General features: G+C 31.9%; 1 protein-coding gene across 1 annotated transcript in view; it reads left to right on the top strand.

Moving 5' to 3' along the window:
* Window positions 1–24,163, top strand: part of c11.1 (maestro heat like repeat family protein c11.1) — a 183,587-nt gene that overhangs the window by 47,544 nt on the left and 111,880 nt on the right. The window contains exons 10-13 of the mRNA XM_035361194.2: window positions 4,559–4,637; window positions 9,979–10,092; window positions 10,196–10,266; window positions 22,209–22,331. Coding sequence (XP_035217085.1) covers window positions 4,559–4,637; window positions 9,979–10,092; window positions 10,196–10,266; window positions 22,209–22,331 — 387 coding nt within the window. The remainder of the gene's footprint in view (window positions 1–4,558; window positions 4,638–9,978; window positions 10,093–10,195; window positions 10,267–22,208; window positions 22,332–24,163) is intronic.

The raw sequence follows: 24,163 nt of genomic DNA, 5'->3' as shown, positions 1-24,163 counted from the left end.
ACCTCACTGTTGTACTGCTTGATGCTGACGTGGCTCTGTAAGTCGCCTCTGAGGCATCAGCGAAATGTGATGTGTGATTCTGCCTTGATTGTATCTGATAACAAAATACATGTGCCAACTTCTGTTTTGTTAATTAACTGCAAGGTAGAGGGAAATTACATCCATTCTTTAGCTTCCTTCTCTGGCAGAACATCATTCTGGTTCAATTTTAATAACTATAATTTCTGCATGAATATCTCTGCTATAATTATAGCTGAGGCTACTAAACCCAGGGAATCAAAGATACAAGATATAATGGATAAAACTTGTTGTTTAGTGACATATCTATTCTAACTTTGATGCCCAAACAATCTATTTTCAACTTCCATAAAATATTTAATGCTTTAGATTCTTCCAATTCACCAAAATAGTATATTTAGTCGTTTTTTAACACAAATCAGTCTCATTACCACACCACTTATGAAGTACCATGCTTCAGAATGTCTTTTAACTGATTTCGGAGTTCTAATGCAGATAATTCAAATAATGATTCAGCTGTTGACAAGATATTGCCCATGTGCATGTCTTGTCTTAGTACGAGTGCTGCTGATGGAAACTTATTTCCTTCATCCATAGATAGCTGTACAAGTATTAGCATTGTTAAAAATGGTGCCCTCGAAGTACCATAGGTAATGATGGTTAGATCAAAATCTTTAATTGGCCTTCTATCCATAAAATCCTTTGTAACTTCCCCTGACAATGACGAAGCAAGGTCATAATTTGCTTTCATAATAGCAATGAATTGTAAGATGCGAAAAGCGTCTCCTTTCAAAGAAGATTTTTAAATATTGAAGTTTTACCGCACTTAATAAGTTTGAATTTTGATGGATAGTGGTTTTAAAAATATTTTGAAATGATAACTAATCATATAAATTGCCACTGGAAATAGGTAAGGATATTTTTGGTAGTTTTACATTTAAAGATTGATCTGAAGTAACAACCAGATTTTTAGAATCAACCATTTTCTTTTTAACTCAGATTTCATATTATCAACTTCTTCATGTTCACCAGCATAGGTATCAATTTCTTTTTCATCACAAACATTATAAATGGTTTCAAAAATAACTTTAAAATCTGATTCTAAGCTTTTAAGCTTTTCTTCAATTGGATCAAAGTCATTAACCTCAGAACAAGTAGGATCTGTTAAATTTTGTTTAAGCTTAGTAAGTTGGGTTTTTAGAACCCCCCTTTTTTTTTTTCAGCAAAAGTTCTCTTACACTAATTTTAACTGTATAAAATGAAACACTCACCTGAAGCAATTGTCTTTACGCCAAATCGAAAGTGAAGAACATTCCAGTTCTTTTACTCCAGTCGACGTACCATGGTGTTTATTCTTAAAATAATGATGACCCCTAAGTGAATTCTAACTGTCTTTTATTAATGACACAATATCTCAAACTCGCAATTATAAAATTAATAACTCATGACTTTCAATGAGCCAATTCAAAAACTTTCTTGTATGCCGCCAGCGGCAACCCTCTATCCTAGCAGTTACGTTGCTACACTGCAGAGGCGCAAGCAAAAACAGCTATCATATTTCTTAAACTTTGCTAATTAAATTTACCACTATTTGTCTAGTATTCTATGCAGAACAATTTTTAGTCCAAAGGTGCAATTTGTCATGAAGTACTATTAATTTCGTTTTGGCATTTTGCGTTGAAAACTATAAACAGCGAATCACTTTTCAAATTGTTGCCACCAAATACTATCACCCTGTATTATATTTAAAGAAATAAAGTAGTGAAGAATCTGTATCATTGTATGTATGTTTCTCGCATTGTGATAAAACAACAGTACCTAGAGCCATCAAAATTTGAATGATGTAATCCTACTGCGAATATGGGCATCTGAAAGCCCAAATTTGAAATTTGTTTTATTATCGATTTCATATTTTCCTTTCATAGACACAAGATCACATCTTTGTAAGGAACATGAAATGTGAGCTACGCCTCTGCAAAAATTCAAACCACTGATCTTCCAGTAGCTAGCTGGATACTATCAGTTACCCAATGAGATTATGGCTGGGAAAATGCAGTAATTCTTTATAAACCGTAACGAATTTTTGATTAATAAACTCAACTGTTTCAAAGTGATTAATTGCAACACTGTATAGAAAAAAACATTTTTATCCCCAGCGCACAAGACTGTGTAATCAGAAAATCAAAAAATATAATCATTTAAAAATTGTTTTGCGATATTGCTGTTGAACTGAATTTTATGGTTGTAGTATGCAGAATATGATATTTAATAAATAAAAGTAACACACAAAACATTTAAAAAATGACCTTTTGGATGTAATTTAAAATCTGAAACATTTCAAATTTTTTTTTGGAAAACTAAATTTGTTATAGAGCTTGAGCAAAGTTATCTGTTTCAGACTTATTAATCTATCCAAGGTTCATCATAATGATATATAAAAATTTGACTGAACTAATATATGAGCTATGATATAGTGTGTAGATAGACACAAGATCCCATCCTTGTATGGAACATGAAATGTGAGCTATGCCTCTGCGAAAATTCAAGCCACTGATTTTCCAGTAGCTAGCTGGACGTACTATCAGTTACCCAATGTGAGTATGGCTGGAAAAATGCAGTAATTCTTTATAGTCTTCCTTGCTTAAAGGATGACTGGGGAGAGACAATGGGATTCCCAGGTCATAACTTACTATTATACCATATTTTAGTTTGCGTGTCATTGAAAAGGGATTAAGTTCTCTTTTCCTTGAGAAATATGGTAACTCAGCTATGCACTTGCCAAGATTCAAACCATAGATCTTTTGATAGTCATCACCACATTTTAGTCAATGAAGAGGCATTATTATATTATTATTATTATTTCCCATGAGAAATATAGTAACTCAGCTATGCCTTTGCCAAGATTCAAAGCATATATCTTTTGATTGTTAGCTGGACATGTTACCAAATATATTATAAGAGTGTATATGAAATAATATGATAATTCCTTATGAATATAATGTTTCAGAAAGATAATATTTTGCATTTTTGAAAAATGCTGGATTTGTTGCTACTGAAGGAATTTAAATAGAAAAGTCTGCTGAATTATTAAGTACATTCATTACATTGCATCCCATAATGATCAAGGGTACACTACCAAATAATCTGTTTATTGTTATTGCAAATTTATTTGAAAGAAATTAACATTTTTTAATATTGGCCAGCTAAATCAGAAGCCTCCAAAGTTGCTTGTAAGTCAGTATAGTTTTATCACTAAGATCTAAATAACTACAAAAGAAGTAAAGATAAGTTGGGATAGTACAGTCATAAGTCTTTAATCCGGATTTGTCGGGACTTCGGCGATTCTGGATTATCGGTTTTTCTGAATTATAGATCATCAGTTTAAATCTGGTAAGATGGCATACAGAAATTATAAAATAAAAAATATGAAACCGTAATTTATGAAATAAAGAGCAATTATGATCTAAAGGGTATCAAAATTTACAAAAAAAAAAAAAAAAAAAAAAAAAAATTATTTGTTTACTTTATTAAACATTTCTTTCAACGCGTGCATGCGTAAAGCATACATTACGCATAATCGAAATTAGAAAATTGCAACCAGAAAACTATTTGATGTGTATTCGTGATATTTATAATGACGAGGAATTTGATTTAAATCATATCAAAGAGGGAGTACATCGAGATGAAATACTACATTTAGTAAGGAATTATAAGCCGCATAAAATAAAAACATCTGCCCTGAAGATGAGGATAGTGCTGACAGATCAACTTCCAGTTCATTGCGTGCCGAGGCGTACCCCACCTCCTCCCCGCAGAGCAGCATGAAATTGATAAACAGATTTCGGAATGGTTAGAGAAACAAAGGATATACCTTTATCCATTTTTTTCAGCAATTCCACATTTTGTTTGATGGACATCGAAACATGCTTTCGCTTTGTAGATCCTTGAGTAGCTCCAGAATTGGAAATTCTTTTTGACATAATCAAAAGTTCAAGCTTACTTTTATAAAATTGCTCTAACAGTCTGCAAAAAATAATAAGCCGAATCCAATTAGAAGATTAAGGAACAACACAATCTGCAACATTAACTGAAATAGATAATTAGATAATTTTAGCTTAGCTTATACCGTCCGTTATACATTAAACGCGCATGCGTAAACATATTTTGTGCGTGCGTAGAGGTATAATGCACATGCGTAGACGCATTATGCATTTACGCATGCGCAGAAAGTTTGTAGCTTTGAGGTCCAGATTATAGATCATTCCGGATTATGGACATCCGGATTAAAGACTTTTGACTGTATTATTAATGCACTTCAGAGACCTGAGAAAAGATTATAAGGATGTTGAAGATTATAAATAAAAGTGTTACTGTTAGAGCTTTGTTATGAAAATGGTTCTGTATAAAATTAAAAATTAGATAAAAACTATGAATACACAGACGTGTAAGTTATGTATTATCATCTTTTTTATTTTATATTTATTATATGTGTTTAATAATATTTTTTTATTGCTTGTTTTTTTTTTTTTTTTTAATCTAGGTTTGTTCTCTGCCTGATTATTCACAGCCTGCTGGTGTGAGGAATCACAATGAAGTGTTAAGATGTTTTGCTGTATTAGGTAAATGTCATTACTAGTGTATTAGGTAAATGTCATTACTTACTAGAGGAAGTATAGAATAAGAAATTGTGATTATAGGTCATTTTAACTATGGCATCTATGAGTAGAATGTAAATTTTATACATCTGGCATACTATTTATAGGTATGTTTTATCATTAAAATAGGTAATTTAATTAAAATCACATGTCTGACTATTGATTTAACAAATTGTTTGATTGTATATACACCACTCTTTTGCAAAAAATTGAAGCACCATAAAGGAAGTGCTTGTTTTTTATGAAATTGAATGTATATGTATAGCTCATACACAGATAATAAAATGATTAAAAAATCAAGGTACCTCTTCACGGCTCACAATCACCCATTGAGTGTTCAAAATAATAGTTTTCTGAACCGCCCCTGGTGGCAATGCATGCTTGAATTCGTCGAGGCAAAACATGGTAGAGGTTCCTAAATGTCATCCTGCTACACATTCTGCCAGACTTTCATCAGTTGTCACTCCAGATCTGTGATATATTGTGGTGCCTGAATCTGGTGGCCCACCATGTCCCAGACATGCTTGATTGGTGAAAGGTGTGGTGACCTTGCTGGCCAAGGAAGAGTATCAACTGCACAAAGACAGTCCAGAGATATGCGAGTGGTATGTGGCTTGGCATTATCTTGTTGGAAAATGGCCCCAGGATGACGTGCCATGAAGGGTAATGCAACCAGCCGAAGAATGGTATCAACATATTGTTGAGCTGTTAAAGATGTAAGGAGGATGACTAAAGATGACCTGCTGTCATAAGAAAAGGTGCCCCACACCATCACACCAGGGGTTATGGGTGTATGCCTTTGTAAAACATAGGCTGATTGGGAAAGCTGGCCTTGTCTTCTCCAGACACGAACACGGTGGTCATCTGCTTCAAGAGTAAAGCAGATTCATCACTGAACACTATATGATGCCAGTCTGATGGCAGTCATGTTGATCGGCTGCTACATCACTCCAGACAACTCCGCTGATGTTGTGGGGTCAAAGGCAAACATCTTAAAGGCCACTGTGAGCATAAACCTGCCTCAGATAAGTGCCATGAGATGGTGGGCAGTACCACGGGAGGTATAGACGTGTCTGTAGTGCTTTGAATAGTTGACAATGATACCATTGGTGCGGTTCAGGCCTAGCAAGCAGTCATCCTATCTTGCCTTGCATTTGTGCTCCTTGGCCGTCCAGAGCCTTCATTTCAGCGGCAATTTCCTTGAAGCAACCATTGCTGCCAACATCTTTGCACAGCAGTGTCTGTACGCTGCAGGTGGTGGTCTATTACTCGGTATGACAACTCAGCTTTATGCAACCCTACAATGCGACCACATTTGAAGTCGTTTAGTTGTCTGTAATGTCTTCAATATCATCGTAATGTCATCCTTAGTTGCTTCTTTACGGAATTACAATGGCAACAACAAAAAAGACAAATTTTCCGCCTCTGTTACTGGTTTTATACTTTGCAAATTGTGCACTAGACATGTGTGCTGTGATCACAATTCCTGTCCCTTTGCATGTTGAATCAAGATGTTTTTGCATACCAAATTTCGTCACAATCGCAAAAGTCCTTGGTGCTTCGATTTTTTTGCAAAAGTGTGTATAAACAATTCTTAAAGTTTAACAGTGTATGAAATTTATTTTATTCTTTAATAATATTATTCTTATTTTTTATGGTATTAAAAATAATAAAAGCAAAATTTAATTTTTAGTTTAATTGCTAATTTAAATATTTTCCGTTCATCAAATTAACCAGTTACTTCCTGTGAAAACAGTTGTATGTAATATATATGAAATTTAATCTCAATACAGAACAACAACAACAAAAAAAAAGCACAAGAATGTATTAAATATGGGTTACTGATATTTAATTATTAAAAATATTTAAAATCGATATATACTCGTATATATGTGTGTGTATATATATATACTGATTTTAAATATTTTTAATAATTAAATATATATTAAATATCCAAAGATTTGTTGGAATGTTCTGATGCTATTCTTGTCAGTATTTTGATATTTAATTTTCTCATTTTTAAGTGCATCTAGAGCATTTTGTTTTGTATTTATGTGTGTATATGTAAATATATATATAAGTTTATTATATGTATAAGCTGATGGTGACATATATTTATGTGGGGGGGGATGCGTGTGCACTGCCAGCAGCTTCCTTTAGTGCATAAAGCTGGTGCTTTTAAAAAAAGAGGGTAAGTGGGAAAATGATAAAGGCAGTAATGAAAGAATTTATTTAATCTCCTCTGGTAATAATAAAGGGATTTTTGTTGTCCTGACTCAGCCCTTTAAGAAAAAGAAAAAAAGCAAAATAGAATGCTAATATAAATTATGTCTTATTCTAAAGATTCATTTATATCTATGTATGATATTCTTTGCCAAATTTTCATATTGTCTTGTACATTTTGTTAATGTTGTTTTGTTCTATAATTTGCTGTTTTTCTTTTCATGTAAACCTTTATATAATAGAGTCTATCTAACATGCACAAATAGTTTCATTACATTTAGAGGTTCTGTGGTTGGAAACATACTGAACGCTGAAATTTTCCAATATTTGCAGTTTTGAGTTCATACTTGAAAGTAAAACAATTTTTTTAAGAATTTTGATAGTAGCCTGATATTTGAAATTTCCCTGAAAAGCCCCCCCTTAACCCTCTGAACAGCATGGGGTTTTGGTAAGAAAGCTCAAATTTACAAAACAGCCATGAAAGAGAGGTGTTTTCTAAATGTAATGTGAAAATGCTACTGGTACTTTACACCTAGATTTATGTACTTTTAATATAATGGCTTAATTTCCTGGACATATTTTAAGATGTATGTATGTATACTTTCTTAAAGACATCACAAAAAATATCCTTGCTGATCAAAGGATTAATTCCCAACCTTACGGTGTATAAAATCCGTAAGTCTATACAATGCTATTGTTTGTTTTGGTTAGAATAAATTGAGCTTGTTTTAAGTGGAAGTGAGAATAGTCAGACTGATTCTGTGTGACTATTAAAAGTTATGCCTGTAACTATCTGGGAATTGAAGATGGTATGTGTTCTAAAATTACATTGAATTCTTTCTTACGATTGATCTTTTCTGTTAGTACTCTAAAAAATTTGTAGTAAATCCTTTTTATCTCTAAACTGAATCATTGAAGAGCCTGTTATGTCATTTAAAAGCTAAAGTAATATGAAAGGCAACAGTAATAAAAAAAATATTGAAATGTATATAAATATTAATTAAAATACTCTTTTATAAATGATATCCTCAGCTGCTTCAATCCATGGTACAAGACAATGCTATTGTACATCTCATTCATTATGTAAGTGCAAAAAAGCTATAGAATTGGTCCTTTGTGAATTTTTTTGCTGTTAAATAATGTTTCTTGAATATGTAGCAGTTTATATGCTACTATAATATATGTCATAACAGATTCTGTGTCTCATAATGTCTGTTTGTATCTATTTTTATAGCTTCAAAATACTAGATATTCTGTATTACAGTATTTTGCAACAGGATTAGCCTGTGGGCAGCCGAGTTGATAAGACTGCAGATTACTAATAGTTTGACCTGAGATCATGTCAGATTTAATAAGCTGGCTGAATGGGAGTTTTCATGTTTTTTTACCCTTCTAATAACCCTTTCTCTAGTTTTCTTCTTTTTCTTCTAATAATCGTTCTCTCTTTCTGTCCTCCTCTCTTAATAATAAACTTCTAAATCTTCCTCTAAAGAACTACATCAGCTTTATTCTTTTTCTGTCCTTCCCTCCCTGCTGTATTCGGTTAGTGATTGGGAGCTATACTTGTGCAATCTTTAACCCTTTGTTACATACAAGTAATCTAGAGAAGTTAAACGAAAATGTTTGTATTTTTTTCTACTTAAAATAACCTTAGTAATAATAATAAAAAAATAATTTTATTCAAATTTTGTTTTAAATAATTGCTATAGTTTGTTCACTACAGTGGACAGCATGCATATACATGCATGCATACAAATCTCTTCCCAACGATTTACGGTCATTGCATTTGAAATCATTTCCTGCCTTGTTTGCAGTGATCATTACCATCTTCTAAATGGTAAATCTACAACTGACATGTACATACAGATCCCCCAAAATACCTTCATTTTGTCGATTGTGATTGAATTCATTTTGCTACGATTTTGTAACCTGTACCTATTGGATTCAAATTTCAAATGTTCTAGAAATTCCTTGCCAAACATAAACATTTCCAGTGGTGTTTTGGCTTGATAAGCAGTACATTTGGATTTCAATTCACTCTTTTCAGTAGATCTTTATCTACCCACTCCACAACATTCTCAAACTGACATTTAAAATAAAATGTCTAAAATTACTAATTATGAATAAAAAATGGCAGTATAAGAAAATGTAAGCAATATTATACTATAATGTTTACTATGTGAAGTTATACTAACTTGGAAACAGAAGTATCAGCCATTTTCTAAATTGCAATGATTTACTTAGTGATGCTATACAGCCATCTATGATTGACAGTTGAAAGTTCTAATAATATAGAATCAATAAACACAGGAATGGAATCTGTTAAGGCATAAGAATAAACAAATTTAAACTTTTGTCTACTAGAGTGGACATGATGCAACAAAGGGTTAATGAAGTTCTGGTGCTCCCAACACTTTTACCAGTACCTGTTATTTTCATGTGATTTTCTTAGAAAGTGTTCCATGAAGGCACTCTTTTTCTTAGTAAATAACCCTAGTATGCTTCATCATAATGCAGTCTAATTAATAATAATTAGTATTATTGTATTAATATTATTATAAGATTTACTTATAATACTACTAATAATTTTTTATTTCACATTTTTATTATAAAATAATGAACTAACTATGGGAAGAATGTCAGAAACATAAACTAAAATTATTGTTATTTGTGTAGATTAATTGAATCTAATTAATAATTTAGGAATTTTTATTTGGGATTTTTTAAAATATTGAAATATGTTAAAAATGTTGGTATCCATGTAATATGTGATCTACTGCTTTTAGTTTGTTACTTATTTTTTAAAATGCAACCTTAAATTGATTCTTATTTTAATTATTTCTTTTTCCCATCATTTTATTGCACATTCTAGTTTAAAAATAGCATTTTAGTGGTACCATCCAATAAGCAAATAACTGACTTATCCAAAATGTCTATATATTTATGAAATTTGTGAAAATTAACATTTTTTTGGTCAAAAGAATGTTTATTTTTATGTGATTTCTTCTTTATGATTTTTTTAAAACAATTTTTTAAAGAAAATTTTTTTTTTTTTTTTTTTTTTTTTTGTATTAAATTTTAGCTTCTGTGTATTCAAATCGGCTTGTTTCATTCTTACTTCAACGACTTGAAAGCAGCAGCGAATCGTATCGTATTGGGTCTCTTACTGTGTTAAAACACCTCCTTAATTCCTGTGGTAAGTAGGGAAAAAGTTGTTTCCAAATGAATTCTTTGATAAATTTTAATTTGATTTCTTAATGTTGCATTAAATACTGCATGTATTTTATTAATTTTAATAGATACTCACATTGCTAGCAAAGTGCCCCTTATTATTTCTGGCATAAAACCTGTTCTGGATTCTGGAAATAAGGTATTGATTTGTTAGTGTTTGTTTTTTAATTTTCTTGGGAAGTATATGAATGTATAAATTGGGAGTAGTAAAAATTAGGATGTATGGAAATAATAAAATCTGAATGATGGAATCAAAAAAAAAAAAGGTTCATAAAGTTAAGCATCTGCCATATTTTAATTATTTTTTATATAATTAGTTTCCTGTCATTTCATTAATGTGCAGATCACAAAAATGGTTTTTTTGTTTATTAAGAAGTGTTCTTTGAAGGATTAAAATTATGAATTCAAAGTGAATTAAGCTTGATGTAACAAAGTAAATACTCACAGGATTGAATAATGTCTGTAATCTTAAAGGGAAAAAAAAAAAGAAATCCTTTGATTTCATACTGTTGTGGAAGTATATTAAATAAGTTGAAAAAAAAAAGCTGTTCAGAAAAGCTTGATGACCCTTTGCTTGTTAAGTTTTATGAAGTTTTTTGTGCTATTTAATATTTTGCATGTATTGCCTTTTGTTTGATTTATAGTTGCTGAATGCCGGTGAATGTTCTAATATTTTTTTCTAGAAGATTCAACAATCCTTTTATTATGTGCTTTGATTGCTTTCTAAAATGTAAATAAAGCCTATTTTTGTTGTGACAATATTGTTTTTATGTACTTTTAATTGTTAAAAATACTACATATTATTCTTTAAAAATTTTCAAAATCTTATCAGAATTTTGATTTTTTCCTCCATTAATAATATCTTCTTTTCGCATGCCATGAAATTTTAACTAGAGCAAGCCATGAATTTTCTTTTTATAATGTTTATTTTTAACTACAGTCAAAAGTCATTAATCCGGACTCGTCGGGACTTCGGTGATTCCAGATTATCCATTTTTCCGGATTATAGATCATCAGTTTAAATCTGGTAAGATGACATGCAGAAATTACAAAATTAAAAATATGAAACCGGAATTTATGAAATAAAGAACAATTATAATCTAAAGGCTTTCAAAATTTACAAAAAGAAAAAGCTTAATATTTATTTGTTTACTTTAGTAAACATTTCTTTCAGTGTAAGTTGTTTCGTTTTATGTGATAATACTTTCTCCTTAATTCTATAAAACAAACATAATTTCTTGTTTAGTTACAAAGTTCCGTTGTTCAAGTCGTATAATTGCTGTGTCGAGAATACCGACTAATTTGTCGATCGAAATTTTTCCGTTTTCAATAACCTTTGTCACTTTCTTCACTATCGGAAGCGAATTATAATAACGAGGAACCTGTTTTAAATCATATTAAAGACGGAGTACATCGAGATGAAATACTACATTTAGTAAGGAATTATTAGCCAAATAAAATAAAAACATCTGACCTGAAGATAAGGATAGTGCTGACAGATCAACTTCCAATGCATTGCGCGCCACAGCATTCCCCCCGCCGAGCAGCGTGAAATTGAGAAACAGATTTCGGATTTCGAAACATACTTTCGCTTTAGATCCTTTACATATTAGCAAATATATATCGGAAATTCTATTTGATATAATCGAAAGTTCGAGCTTACTTTTATAAAATTGCTCTAACAGTCTGCAAAAAACAATAAGCCGGATCCAGTTCAAAGATAAGGAACAACGCAATCTGCAACATTAACTGAATTAGATAATTTTAGCTTAGCTGATACCGTCTGTTATACATTAAACGCGCATGCGTAAACGTTTTATGCGCATGTGCACACGCATATTCGCAGCCGTAAAGACGCATGCGCAGAAAGTTTGTAGCTTTGAGGTCCGGATTATAGATCATTCCGAATTATGGGTGTCCGAATTAACGACTTTTGACTGTACTAAAAATCTGAGTTTTTAAAATTAAAACTAAACTGTTAAAAATACTGCACTCTTTTTATTAATTATTGATTTAAACATATTAACATCCTAATTTTCTTTTCTTCCATTAATATTATTTTATTTAATTTGCCATAAAATTTTGAAAAGTTTAATAAAATTAATGAGTATGATCTAATGTATCTTAATGTTATATCAGTTTTAAAAGGGAATGTTTTCAGTAATTCAATGACTAGACACTTTTAGTTTAATTTGTGCAATTATGTGAACATTTTCTAAGGGAAGTTTTAAATGAGAATATAAGTAGATTTTTATATTATGATGAATTTTATTCAAATTAAAGTTTGCTATTGGTTTTGTAATATTTTTTATATCAAAAGTATAGATTTCATTTTTGCATTCATTGTAAATGAAAATGTAGGATTGCCATTTCTGTTTGTAGTCTTTTAGTGATTAAATTATATAAATACTAAGATGATTGCAACTGGTAAATGTTTAGTAATAAACACACCTTATCCAAGCAATGATTATTAAATTATGGTAATATTATCTACTTCACTGTAGTTTGGAAGTGCAGAAAAAAATAGAGTGTGAAGGTCTAAAAATTTAGTAGTTTCTACAATGATGCAAGTTACTATCAGAACGACATGCCATAGAGTCACTTTTATAATCTTTAAGTACAGTCTCCAACATAGCTGATAATTTGTTACCCTTGGTAAAAATAATTTTAGCATTGGTGTAATGACTTCATAATAGTACAAAGTCCAAAATCCATACGTCCATTATCCAGAATGATCTAAAATCCAGATCTCAAAACCGCCAACAATGTTTTCTGGTAGGCTTTATGCATGCACATTTTATGTCCCCCTCCACGCATAATAAAACATCTGGAGTCCTGATTCTTAATTTCACTTCAACACTAATAAAATAGTACCTTGTTATTGAAGAAACACTCATTTCAGCATAAATTTGTACGATCAGTAATTTGGCTCCGTTGCTGCATATCTGCTTGGCATGCATCTCAAACCAAAACATTCCACACAGATACATCATTGATCTGATGCCAACCTCTCGAATTTATTATACTTTCCTTTCATCATTGCATGTTTATCAAAACATGACAAACTGAGTAATGACTCATGTAGCGATGCCTAAACAATTTTTTATGTTAGTAATATAATAAAGGAGTTCGGTAACCTTTTATGTTGACATTATGCTTGGCGATGATTACAGATTTAAGTTAAATGTGCTAAAATATGTTGACGGGAAAAATTTACCAAATATTTCTTTCCATATGCTAAAAATAGATTTTATTGATGATACTCATAGACCCAAAGATTACATTTAGGACTATTTGAATTATGAATAACTGATTTGTGTTGTAAAACATTTTTATAGCCTCAAAATTTCACAACAAATTAATAAAAGTAGAGAGTAAAAAGATTTCTCTTACCTTATATCCAGCGTACTTTCAAGCGAGATCATGCCTTATTAACTTGTAATCCAAAAAAGATCGTAGACGGTAATTATAAGTAAAACACATTCTTTATTAATACATGAAAATAGATTAAAATTCATTAGTATCACAAATATATATCAAAAAGGAAGTTATACTAGAGAGTGTCATATCATTGTCCTTTCTTGAATGAGTGAGAAAAGTAAGTGTAAAGAACGAGTTACTCAATTAACTTCTTTGCAGGGTTTTCAATTCATAATGTTTATTGCGCTATTGGCGACAGTCCATTACTATTTGCATACCAACACCCCTACTTGATGGGCAGGATCACCATTTGCAGCGATCCTTGATTCTCGAACACAGGCTTGCCTAGTGGTTTGGTTAGTAGATACGCAATCATGTCGGAACTTCTGCAGTAGTCTAAGCTCAGGATCATGTTTTTTGAAGTTCATACAAGTAGTGGTATTCGATGTCTATATGATTTGTTCTGGAGGTATTTTTCTCCGTTTGTGATAGTTTGATGCACGAATTTTTATCTTCATAGAGAATAATCGGTAGATTTTGTTTTAGTCCTAGATCTTTAAGCAAATTTAACAGCCATTGTGCTTCTTGTGTTGTGTTAATTGCTGCTTCAGTTGAAGACAGTGCAATGCAGTTTTGCCTTTTGCTGCTGCATGAAATTGAGTTATTTTCTAATTTGAATTTGTATCCGCTGACAGATTTTCTTGTTGTTCTGTCATTTGCCCAATCTGCATCTGAATATATGCAGTTAGTATAGGTTCTTGAATTTTGTTAAAGACCAACTTAAAGTCTTTAGTTGTATGAAAGTATTGAATGGCTTTCTTGACAGCATTCCAATCTATGTTTCGGGGTTTTTTGTTTCTTCTACTCAGTAGACTGACAGCACATGCTGTATCTGGTCTGCTGCATATAATAAGCCCCTACTTCTTGTCTATATTCTGTATTATCTTCTAGAAGATCATCTTCAGCTTCTAGTTTGCAGTAATTTGTTTCCATTGTTGTGTATGTTGGTTTTTTGTTTTGAAGTCTAAATTTTTGAATTATTTCTTCAATTTTATTTGTTTGGTTCATGGCAAAGGTTCCATCTTTAAATCTTTCGATGTTTATGCCGAGGTAGTAGGTGACTTTTCCTAGGTTTTTTATTTCCAATTTAGCATTCAGTTATTGGACTGTTTTCATTACATCTTTTTTCCTTTCACTTCCTATAAGCATATCATCTACATGTAATATTATATATGTGAATTTTCCATTGGTGTTTTTGAAAAACAAGTGTGGGTCAGCTTTACTTTGTTTAAATTACATGTTTAGAAGTATTTTTCCTATTTTCAGATTCCAAGCTCTGGCTTGTTTTAAATTATATATATAGATTTCTTATTTTCATGTCCTGCTTTTGAGTATCTTTCAGGTTGAGTCATGTAAATTTCTTCTTCTAGTTCTCCGTGAAGGAAAGCTGTTTTGACATCGATATGTCTGACAGACATGTTTTTATACGAAGCTGCACATAGGAAAGCTCATAGAGTTGTGTATTTACAGGAGCAAAGGTTTCATCATAGTCAGATCCAAACTTCTGGCTAAATCCTTTTGCGACTAATCTGGCTTTGTATCTTTCAATTTTTCTTTTTGCACTGAGCTTTGTCTTGAAAGACCATTTGCATCCTATTGCTTTTCTTCCTTTTGGTAAATCAACTAATTCTCAAGTGTTGTTTTCTTCTAGTGAATTAATTTTTTCTCGAACAGCTGTCAGCCATTTTCTTCTAAAGTTTGTTCCTTCCAGGTTTTGGGTTCGTGGGAGGTTGGAGATTTTGCATGGAATCCAAAGCGATCAGGAGGTTTATCTTTTGTGACTCTGTTCAATCTTCTGAGTTCCAAAGCTTCTTCTTCGTGCTCTGATATTACTTCATTTTCGGGTTCTTCAGTTTTTATTTTTTCCTGTTTTGAGCTTTTTTCCTAAGGATTTTCTTCATCCTGGTATAAAGCGACACTTACAGGCTCGTCAGTTCCAGTGTCTTCGATAAATCGTACAGATCGACTTATTATGATTTTGTCTCCAGGGACTAAAATTCTGTAGCCTTTACTTCTGTTCTTGTATACGACGAGTATTCCTTCTATAGCAGTATCATCGAATTTACCCCTTTTAGATTTATGGATGTAAGCAAAAACCTTGCACCCGAAAGTCCTCAGATGAGAGCGGTTGGGTTTCTTTTTATTCCATAATTCGTATGGCGTTTTTGCATTTGGTTTTGTAGGCATATGATTCTGTAAATAATTTGCACTCGGCACTGCTTCTGCCCACTATCTGTGAGGTTGACCTGAGTCAGATAAAAGACATCTTGTCATCTCCATCAAAGACCTGTTTTTGCATTCACTGACTCCATTTTGTGCTGGACAATATGGTACAGTAAGCTGGTGATTTATATACCATGTTTTTTAAGATATTCTTCAAGTTCCTTACTTGCATACTCACCACCGTTATCATATCTTAGCGTTTTTACCTTTCTCCCGAATTTATTGTTTGTAAGAGCAATAAATTGTTTTAGATTAGAAATTACCTTTTTCATTAGGTAAATCATTGTGAATTTGCTTGTAATCATCGATAAAAGTTACGAAGTATAGGTATCCACTGACAGACGGTGTTTGTACTTGTCCTAAAACATCAGTGTGAACAAGTTCTAGCGGTTTAGATACTCTGAATTTCAATTCTTTGAGCTATGGAAAATCAGTTAGTTTACATTTTTATGCACTGAATGAATTTGGTATCATGTTTCATGTTTACAATTATCCAATTTAATTCCTTCAGCGAGTTCTTTCTTTACAAGTTGTTTGATTGTGTCAACGTTTCTGTGACCAAGGCATCTATGCCAAAGTTGAACACAGTTCTCATTTTTGCACTGAAATGCTACATGAGCTGATAGTTCGTTATTCTTTTCGATTGGTTTAATTTGGTAAAGATTGTTAGTTTGCATGACATTCTAGAATAATCGGATCTCCTTTCATGATCCCATAAGTCCTTTTTCTGTTATTTTCTTAATTGAGATTAAATTTGTTTCTAATTCAGGAGCATATAAAACTTCCTATAATAGAACTTCAGTTATTTTTTGTTTAGCATTTAACGTTTTAAAACGGACAGTTCCTATTGCCTGCCGTTGATTTAATACATTGCCCATTCACAGTTATAATATCTGATGGATTTTTGGGTTTACATTCTGTGAAATATTTCTTATTATTTACCAGGTGGCTACTTACTCCGTTATCGAAAATAAAACTCTTGGATGATTGATGTATGATTTTGTCAGCAGACAGAGTGGCGGCATTCCATCTGGATTCGATTTCCGATGTTTTAATTTTTGTTTCTTGTTGATTCATCGCGAGGTTACAAGCATTCTTGGCTTCGCAGGTTTTAGAATCCACGTATGCTTTCTTTGAATTTTGCTGCAGTTCATTTTTTTTTTTTTTTTTGTTGTTGTTGTTGTTGTTTCAATTTTAGATGATAACACTCTGATTTAAATTGATTATTTTTGTGACAGTATGAGCAGAACTTTTCTCTCTTTGTCTTGTCTTGAAATGAAGCTTTAATGGCTTTGAATCTGATGAATTATTTTCAACTCTCTTGTTAAATTCGTCAATTAATTTCCCTTTTAAGAATTCTGGATTCAGTTCCGATTCTGCTCTGGCTTCAAAAACCGTAATGAGCGTATTGTAAGAACTAGGCATTGAACGAAGCAAAAGTGCCGAAACATGTTCTTCTTTTATGTTCTCACCTATTGATTTGAGTTTATCGAATAACTCCAGTAATGTATTAATATGTGTTTGCATATTTCCGTCTTCTTCAAGCTTCAAACTGTAAAGCTTTCGCAGAAGAAATAGTTTACTTGAAAGATTAGACCTTTCATGTATCTGCCCAAGTTTTCCCCAGGTTGCTTTAGCAGTAGTTTCATGTTTAATGTGAATTATTTGGCTGTCTTTGATAAATAAATTTATCATCACGCGACATTTCCGATCTCATTTAATCCATTGTTCTGTAATAGGGCTTGGAGGAACATCTTCGATAACATCGTAAAGATCTTTCTTTATTAATAGCATTTGCATTTTGAATTTCCATGTTGAGTAATTGCTGGAATTCAGTTTTGCAATTTGCATTTCATTTGAATTCAACATTTTTGTATTGTCGAAAAAATTTATTTTCGCTTTTGATATGAAACCACAGTTTAGCTTTTACAGTTTTTTTTCTCTTTATTATTATTTAATTAGCTATGATCTTTTCACTTTAGTCTCATAATCTTTTGTTGTAAAACATTTTTATAGCCTCAAAATTTCACAACAAATTAATAAAAGTAGAGAGCAAAGAGATTTCTCTTTCCTTGTATCCAGCATAGTTTCAAGCGAGATCATACCTAATTAACTTGTAATCCAAAAAAGGTTGTAGACAGAAATTGTAAGTGAAACACATTCTTTATTAATACATGAAAATAGATTAAAATTCGTTAGTATCACAAATATGTATCGAAAAGGGAGTTGCACTATAATAGAGAGTGTCATATCACTGTACTTTCCTGAAGGAGTGAGAAAAGTAAGTGTAAAGAACGAGTTACACAATTAACTTCTTTGCAGGGTTTCCAGTTCATAATGTTTATCACGCTATTGGCGACAGTATGTCACTATTTGCATACCAACAATTTGTTATTCACATAACCCAGAACCAGCGCCAGGGCTCGTATTGCTACATTGAGTCGCAGAATTTAGGACCCACAGAAACCGACTGCATCAGGTGGTAAGATATCTAGCGCCGGCCCTCAATAAGCAGCCACCATATACTGCTTAAGTATATGGTGGGAATATATTTATTCAGAACTCTAAGTTTTAAGCATGTGCAAGAAATAGATATAAATATAATAAATAATTAAACTAATACAATTCAGGATTAATTGTTTCAGTGTGCGATAGAAGCAAGATAAAATTTTAAGGAACAACTTGTCGTTAGTCATCAAGCTCATGATGCATAGCCAAATATGTATAGTGAAGAATAGCTAAATTTAAAGATGATAGCTGCTAATTTTAAAGGTTTCCGGATATCGGAAAACAAAGGTGAAAGATTTACTATCCCGAGGTTTACTATCCTGAGTTTAATATTAAAAATAAATGCTTTTACACCTTCAAAAAATTAAAAATTCAACTTAAAACCTACATATTTTTATTTGTTTTGTTTTGTTGTATTTAATAATAAAATAAAAAATGTGGTGATTTTTTGCAATTTTTTTCAAAAAAGTTTGTAAGGTAAGCGGTTAAGTTGCTTCCACCAAAAATTCAAAAAGTTCCTTTTTCTTTTTTCTTGTGTCATATACAATGGCATAATACAGTCTCATAATTTTGAGACAGATATGCCTTTATCCATTTTTTGCAGCAATTGCACTTTTTGTTTAATGGACATCAAAACATAGTTTCGCCTTTTTTTTATCGCCCACATTCCTTTGGAAACTCTTTTCGACATAATCAAAAGTTCAAGCTTGGTTTTTATAAAATTGCCGTAATAATAATACTCTGCAAAAAATAATAAGCTAGATCAAATTAGAAGATCAAGGAGCAGTGCAGTCTGCTACATTAATTGAAATGCCTTAGAATCAGTAAAGATAATTTTAGCCTAGCTTAATAGTGTCTGTTATACATTATTGGCTGTGTATGACAAGATTGGTGACGAAAGCCAAGTTGTTTCGCTAAATTTTGTTTTGCTCCTATTGCATGCTGAATTAAGCCTGAATAGTTTAGTTATTTACTATACCTACGTTTATTTCTTGCACATGCTTCAAACTAATCAGAGTCCTGAATAAGCTCCCACATATACATAAGGCTTTATCTAGGGCCGACGCCTGGTGCAGTCTCTACAGGTCCTAAATTTTGCTACAAAGCACTTTCCTAAGTTCTAAATTTTCACTGTACCTAAACTTTGGATCCCAGTGCTTTCACTAATACAGTCAAAAGTCTTTAATCCGGACTCGTCGGGACTTCGGCGATTCCGGATTATCAATTTTCCCGGATTATAGATCATCAGTTCAAATCTGGTAAGATCGCATGCAGAAATTATAAAATTAAAAATATGAAACCGTAATTTATAAAATAATGAGCAATTATGATCTAAAGGGTATCAAAATTTACAAAAAAATAAGCTTAATATTTATTTGTTTACTTTATTAAACATTTCTTTCAACGCGCGCATGCGTAAAGCATACATTAAGCATAGTCGAAATTAGAAAATTTCAACCAGAAAACTATTTGATTTGTATTCGTGATATTTATAATGACGAGGAATTTGATTTAAATCATATCAAAGACGGAGTAGATCGAGATGAAATACAACATTTAGTAAGGAATTATAAGCCGACTAAAATAAAAACATCTGCCCTGAAGATAACGATAGTGCTGACAGATCAACTTCCAGTTCATTGCTCGCCGCGACGTCCCCCCCCCGCGCAGAGCAGCGTGAAATTGATAAACAGATTTCGGAACGGTTAGATAAACAAAGGATATGCCTTTATGCATTTTTTGTAGCAATTCCACATTTTGTTTGATGGACATCGAAACATACTTTCGTTTTGTAGATCCTTTGGGAGCTCCAACATCGGAAATTCTATTTGACATAATTGAAAGTTCAAGCTTACTTTTATAAAATTGCTCTTACAGTCTGCAAAAAATAATAAGCCGGATCCAATTCGAAGATTAAGGAACAACGCAATCATCAACATTAACTGTAATAGATAATTAGATAATTTTAACTTATACCGTCCGTTATTAAACGCGCACGCGAAAACGTATTCTACGCTTGCGCAGACGCATATGCAAGTTGTAAAGGTCTTGCGCGCACGCGTAAACGCCTATGCGCATGCGTAGAAAGATTTTAGCTTTGAGGTCCGGATTATAGATCATTCCGGATTATGGGTGTCCGAATTAACGACTTTTGACTGTACATAAAAACTTCGCATCCCTTAATTTTGCAGCTTGGTGCTCCCCAAATTCCAAAAATTTCTTCTTCCTTAAATTCTGCCGTTCGGTGCCGACATATTCTGCCGCCGATTCTGAGTTTATGGTAAATAACATATCAGTTATTCTTAATTAAAATAACATTAAATGTAATCTTTTGGCCTATGAGTTTCATTAACAAAATCTATTTTTAGCATATGAAAAGAAAATTTTTGTTGAATTTTTCCTCATTAACATTTCTTAGAGCATTTAAAAAATCTATAATCATCTCTAAGTGTAATGTCAGCAGAAAAGATTCCCTTGCTCTTGTTATTCAATTACTAATATAAAAAAAAGTTTAGACATGAGTTATTACTGAAGCTGTCATGTATTGATAAAATATGCGGTGTTGAAAGCAAAATATAATAAATAATAACTCGCCAGGTTGCTGTCAGGGATATAAAATAGGTGAACGTTCTGGTTTGAAATGTAATGCCAAGCAGACACTCAGCTGCGGAACCAAATTATTAATCTCACAAATTTATACTCACATGATTGTTTTTTCATAACGATGTATTTTATTTAATGCCTAAGTGAAATTAAGAATCAGAATTTTTAAGCGAAAATCTCCACACGTTTTATTATGGAAGGGAAAATCAAATGCACATGCGTAAAGCATACCAAAAAAAAAAGTTTCTGGCTTTGAAGTCTGGATTTTAGATCATTCCGGATAACGGATGTCCAGATTTTGGACTTTGTGCTGTATTTGTATAGAATATTAGGATTCTGTTAGATTTGCAATCCTGCTATCAGCTGCTTCAGCTGTTGTTTCATGTTTCTGTTTCTTGTTACTATATTTTTTCATGTGCGCTGGAACCTCGAGATACGAGTTTAATTTGTTCCAGCATTGAGCTCGTATGGCAAATTTCTCATATCTAGAAACAAACTTCCTAGTTGAAAATAATGGAATTCGGATAATTTGTTCCGCACCCACAAAAATATCAACATATAAATCAATTTTCCTAATAAATAACACCGGTAAATAATAAATGATGATTTTTGGAGTAAGTCTAAGTACGGATTCTTAGCCTTAGCGCAAATGATAGCTTTTAACACTGAATCATCTTTTAACTGCCTATCATTAATCCACACCAACAACAGCTTCTCAGCATCTTCTAGGAGTTTTCAACGGGATTTGGATATAACGGTAACTCCTTTGGCCCCATCAAGTTACTTAATTTCTTCCATCTTTTTCCAAATAGTGCAGATCGTCGACGTTGAGCAGCCATAAGTCCTCAGCAATTCCATCACTCTTATACCACGCTTATACCACTCTTATATCTTCTATCACTCTATGCTTCCTTTCTTACTTTCAGCGGCCATGGCTTACTTCTTTCTCTTTGCAGCACTATCTGAGCCAACAATCTTCTTGTGAGGCATCACAAAATAATTATTTTAATAACAGTACTCGTTACTCAAGTCAGTGCTCATAGTTAGAGACAAATTTTTCTCTTGTACTTTCCTCATATCTGGAATTTCTCGTATATAAAGGTGCTTGTATCTTGAGGTTCTGCTGTACCTTTTTAAAAAGTTCTCTATAATAATTTTTTTTTTTTCATGGATTAACAGGATGTCAAAGAATTAATTTTCTAAGCATTTGTTTCCTAATGTTCATTTTTTTTTATAACTGATTCATTTATACTTTCTTTTGCCCAGGTTAAAAAAGTCATTGTCCAGGTTATTGTAACATTAGCTCATCATGATTACTTAAAATCAGAGGGAGGTTTGGATATGGTTTGGTTTATCATACATCAGTGTGCACTACCAGATGATCCACCTGTAAGTTAATTTTATGTATTGTTTCCTTTTTAAGTATAAACTTTTATTTTATTTATGTTTATGTATTTTTAATCTTCCTGAATTAAATTGTATAAGTATTGTAAATCTCAGCATAGTTTTTGTTTTTAAATTTTTATTTGCACTTCAGTTTTTAACATTCAGTGGAATTGTCGTGTTTTTGATGTATTTTCAAGTCTGCATACAAGAATAGCGAGCCCACACAAGCACATATCATGCATATGTTTCAGTGCATGTGGATTTATATGCTTTATATTAAACTATCATTTTGCTGAATATTATCCACCAGCTAATAGTGTAAATATCAGCCATAAAAAATTTTCTTTATCTCTTTAAATTTCTTGTTTTTTATAAAATACTTCTTTTTATTATTTTTTTAAACACAACAAGCCAATCAAAAAATTTTCACCACTTTGCAAAGTGACCATTGAGTTGTCAACTTTTTGTTGGGATGCGGATAATCTGAAACTACCTAACTTCTTTAGCAGAGGAGGGAAAGGATCATTAGAAGTTTCATTGAAGTATTATTAATAATAAGTATCTTGCATTAAACTTTTTAAAGTATTGCTGGAATAACTCATGAATTATAAAATTGAGATTAATTATACATTGTATCCATAAAAATCATTATGTAGTGTTTATTTTTACAACTATTGGTTCTAAACACATATTTCCACTTAAAAAATTTCTTTAAATAAGTACAATATTCATATCACAGCATTTTTAAATTTAAAAAAATCAATTTTGTGAAAATTAAGAAATTTGAGTTTTCATATGGCTTCTAAGTATAACAAAAATTGACCATTATATTTAATTTTAAAGTGTGAGATCTTGTTCAAGGATCATATAAAAGTTGAAAAGCAAAATGTTTTCATTTGTCCATAACTGAAAATAAAAATTTAGAAATATGTTTCCGTTGATACTGGGGGTAAGTCATTACTTTGCAGATTGCCATCAATATTATTCAGCATGTCCCCTCCTAAAAGGAGCTTTTATTTACAGAGTTTTATAGAAATTATGTCGTAAAAACAGTGGCAGGCTTTAAAGTATTGGCATATAACCAACTTATAATATTATTTGCAGGAAATAAGAATGAAAAGTCTTTTTGGTTTCATGAATTTTACTTGTATGATTGTTAGATTATCTAAAGTAATAAAATTACATCAAAATGTTAATAATATGTTATTATTATTAACATTTCTGTGAACATTCATTCACTGTAACATACACAACAAAATTATAAATTAACCTTTAACTGCTGTGAGCAGTCTGAGAGATCGCTTATGATTTTCTAAACGTCGTTTCCACGCCTAAAAATGGAGAATGGTCCCTGTCCTTTCTTCTACCTTCCCAAGCCTGTCACACAAGGTCACATATCCACTTTCACAATTCTAGCTTTATTATGCTTTCAGTTATCATATTTTTTACTTTTTAAGGTGCCTGGGAGACCACTCACAGCAGATGCATGCCAGTTTTAGTGACGATAGACATTATTTATCGGATGCTTGTTTTTCATAAAAGTGATAAATATGGCTTCAAATTTTACAAGAAAGCGTCCCTTATACCTCAAAAAGAAATTGAACATCTTGTCAATATTTTTGACATAGAGTACTCTGATTCTGAAGAATTGTGTAGTATTCACAGCGAAAGCAAAAGTTTCTGCAGATAAGCATCATAATTTTTCTAATGACTGTAAACAGAATGATAATTATTATGGACAAAAGCACTTCAAATGAAGCAAAAAAGAACCAAGTTGGGAGATATGAACACCAAAACATAACATAATATTTCAGCTCCTTGGTCTGAAACATCCT

The sequence above is a fragment of the Stegodyphus dumicola genome, chromosome 3, assembly GCF_044657685.1.
Source record: "Stegodyphus dumicola isolate Sdum_Otavi_A_Nest chromosome 3, ASM4465768v1".
Classification (NCBI taxonomy): domain Eukaryota; kingdom Metazoa; phylum Arthropoda; class Arachnida; order Araneae; family Eresidae; genus Stegodyphus; species Stegodyphus dumicola.
This window is presented reverse-complemented; position numbering and strand designations above follow the sequence as displayed.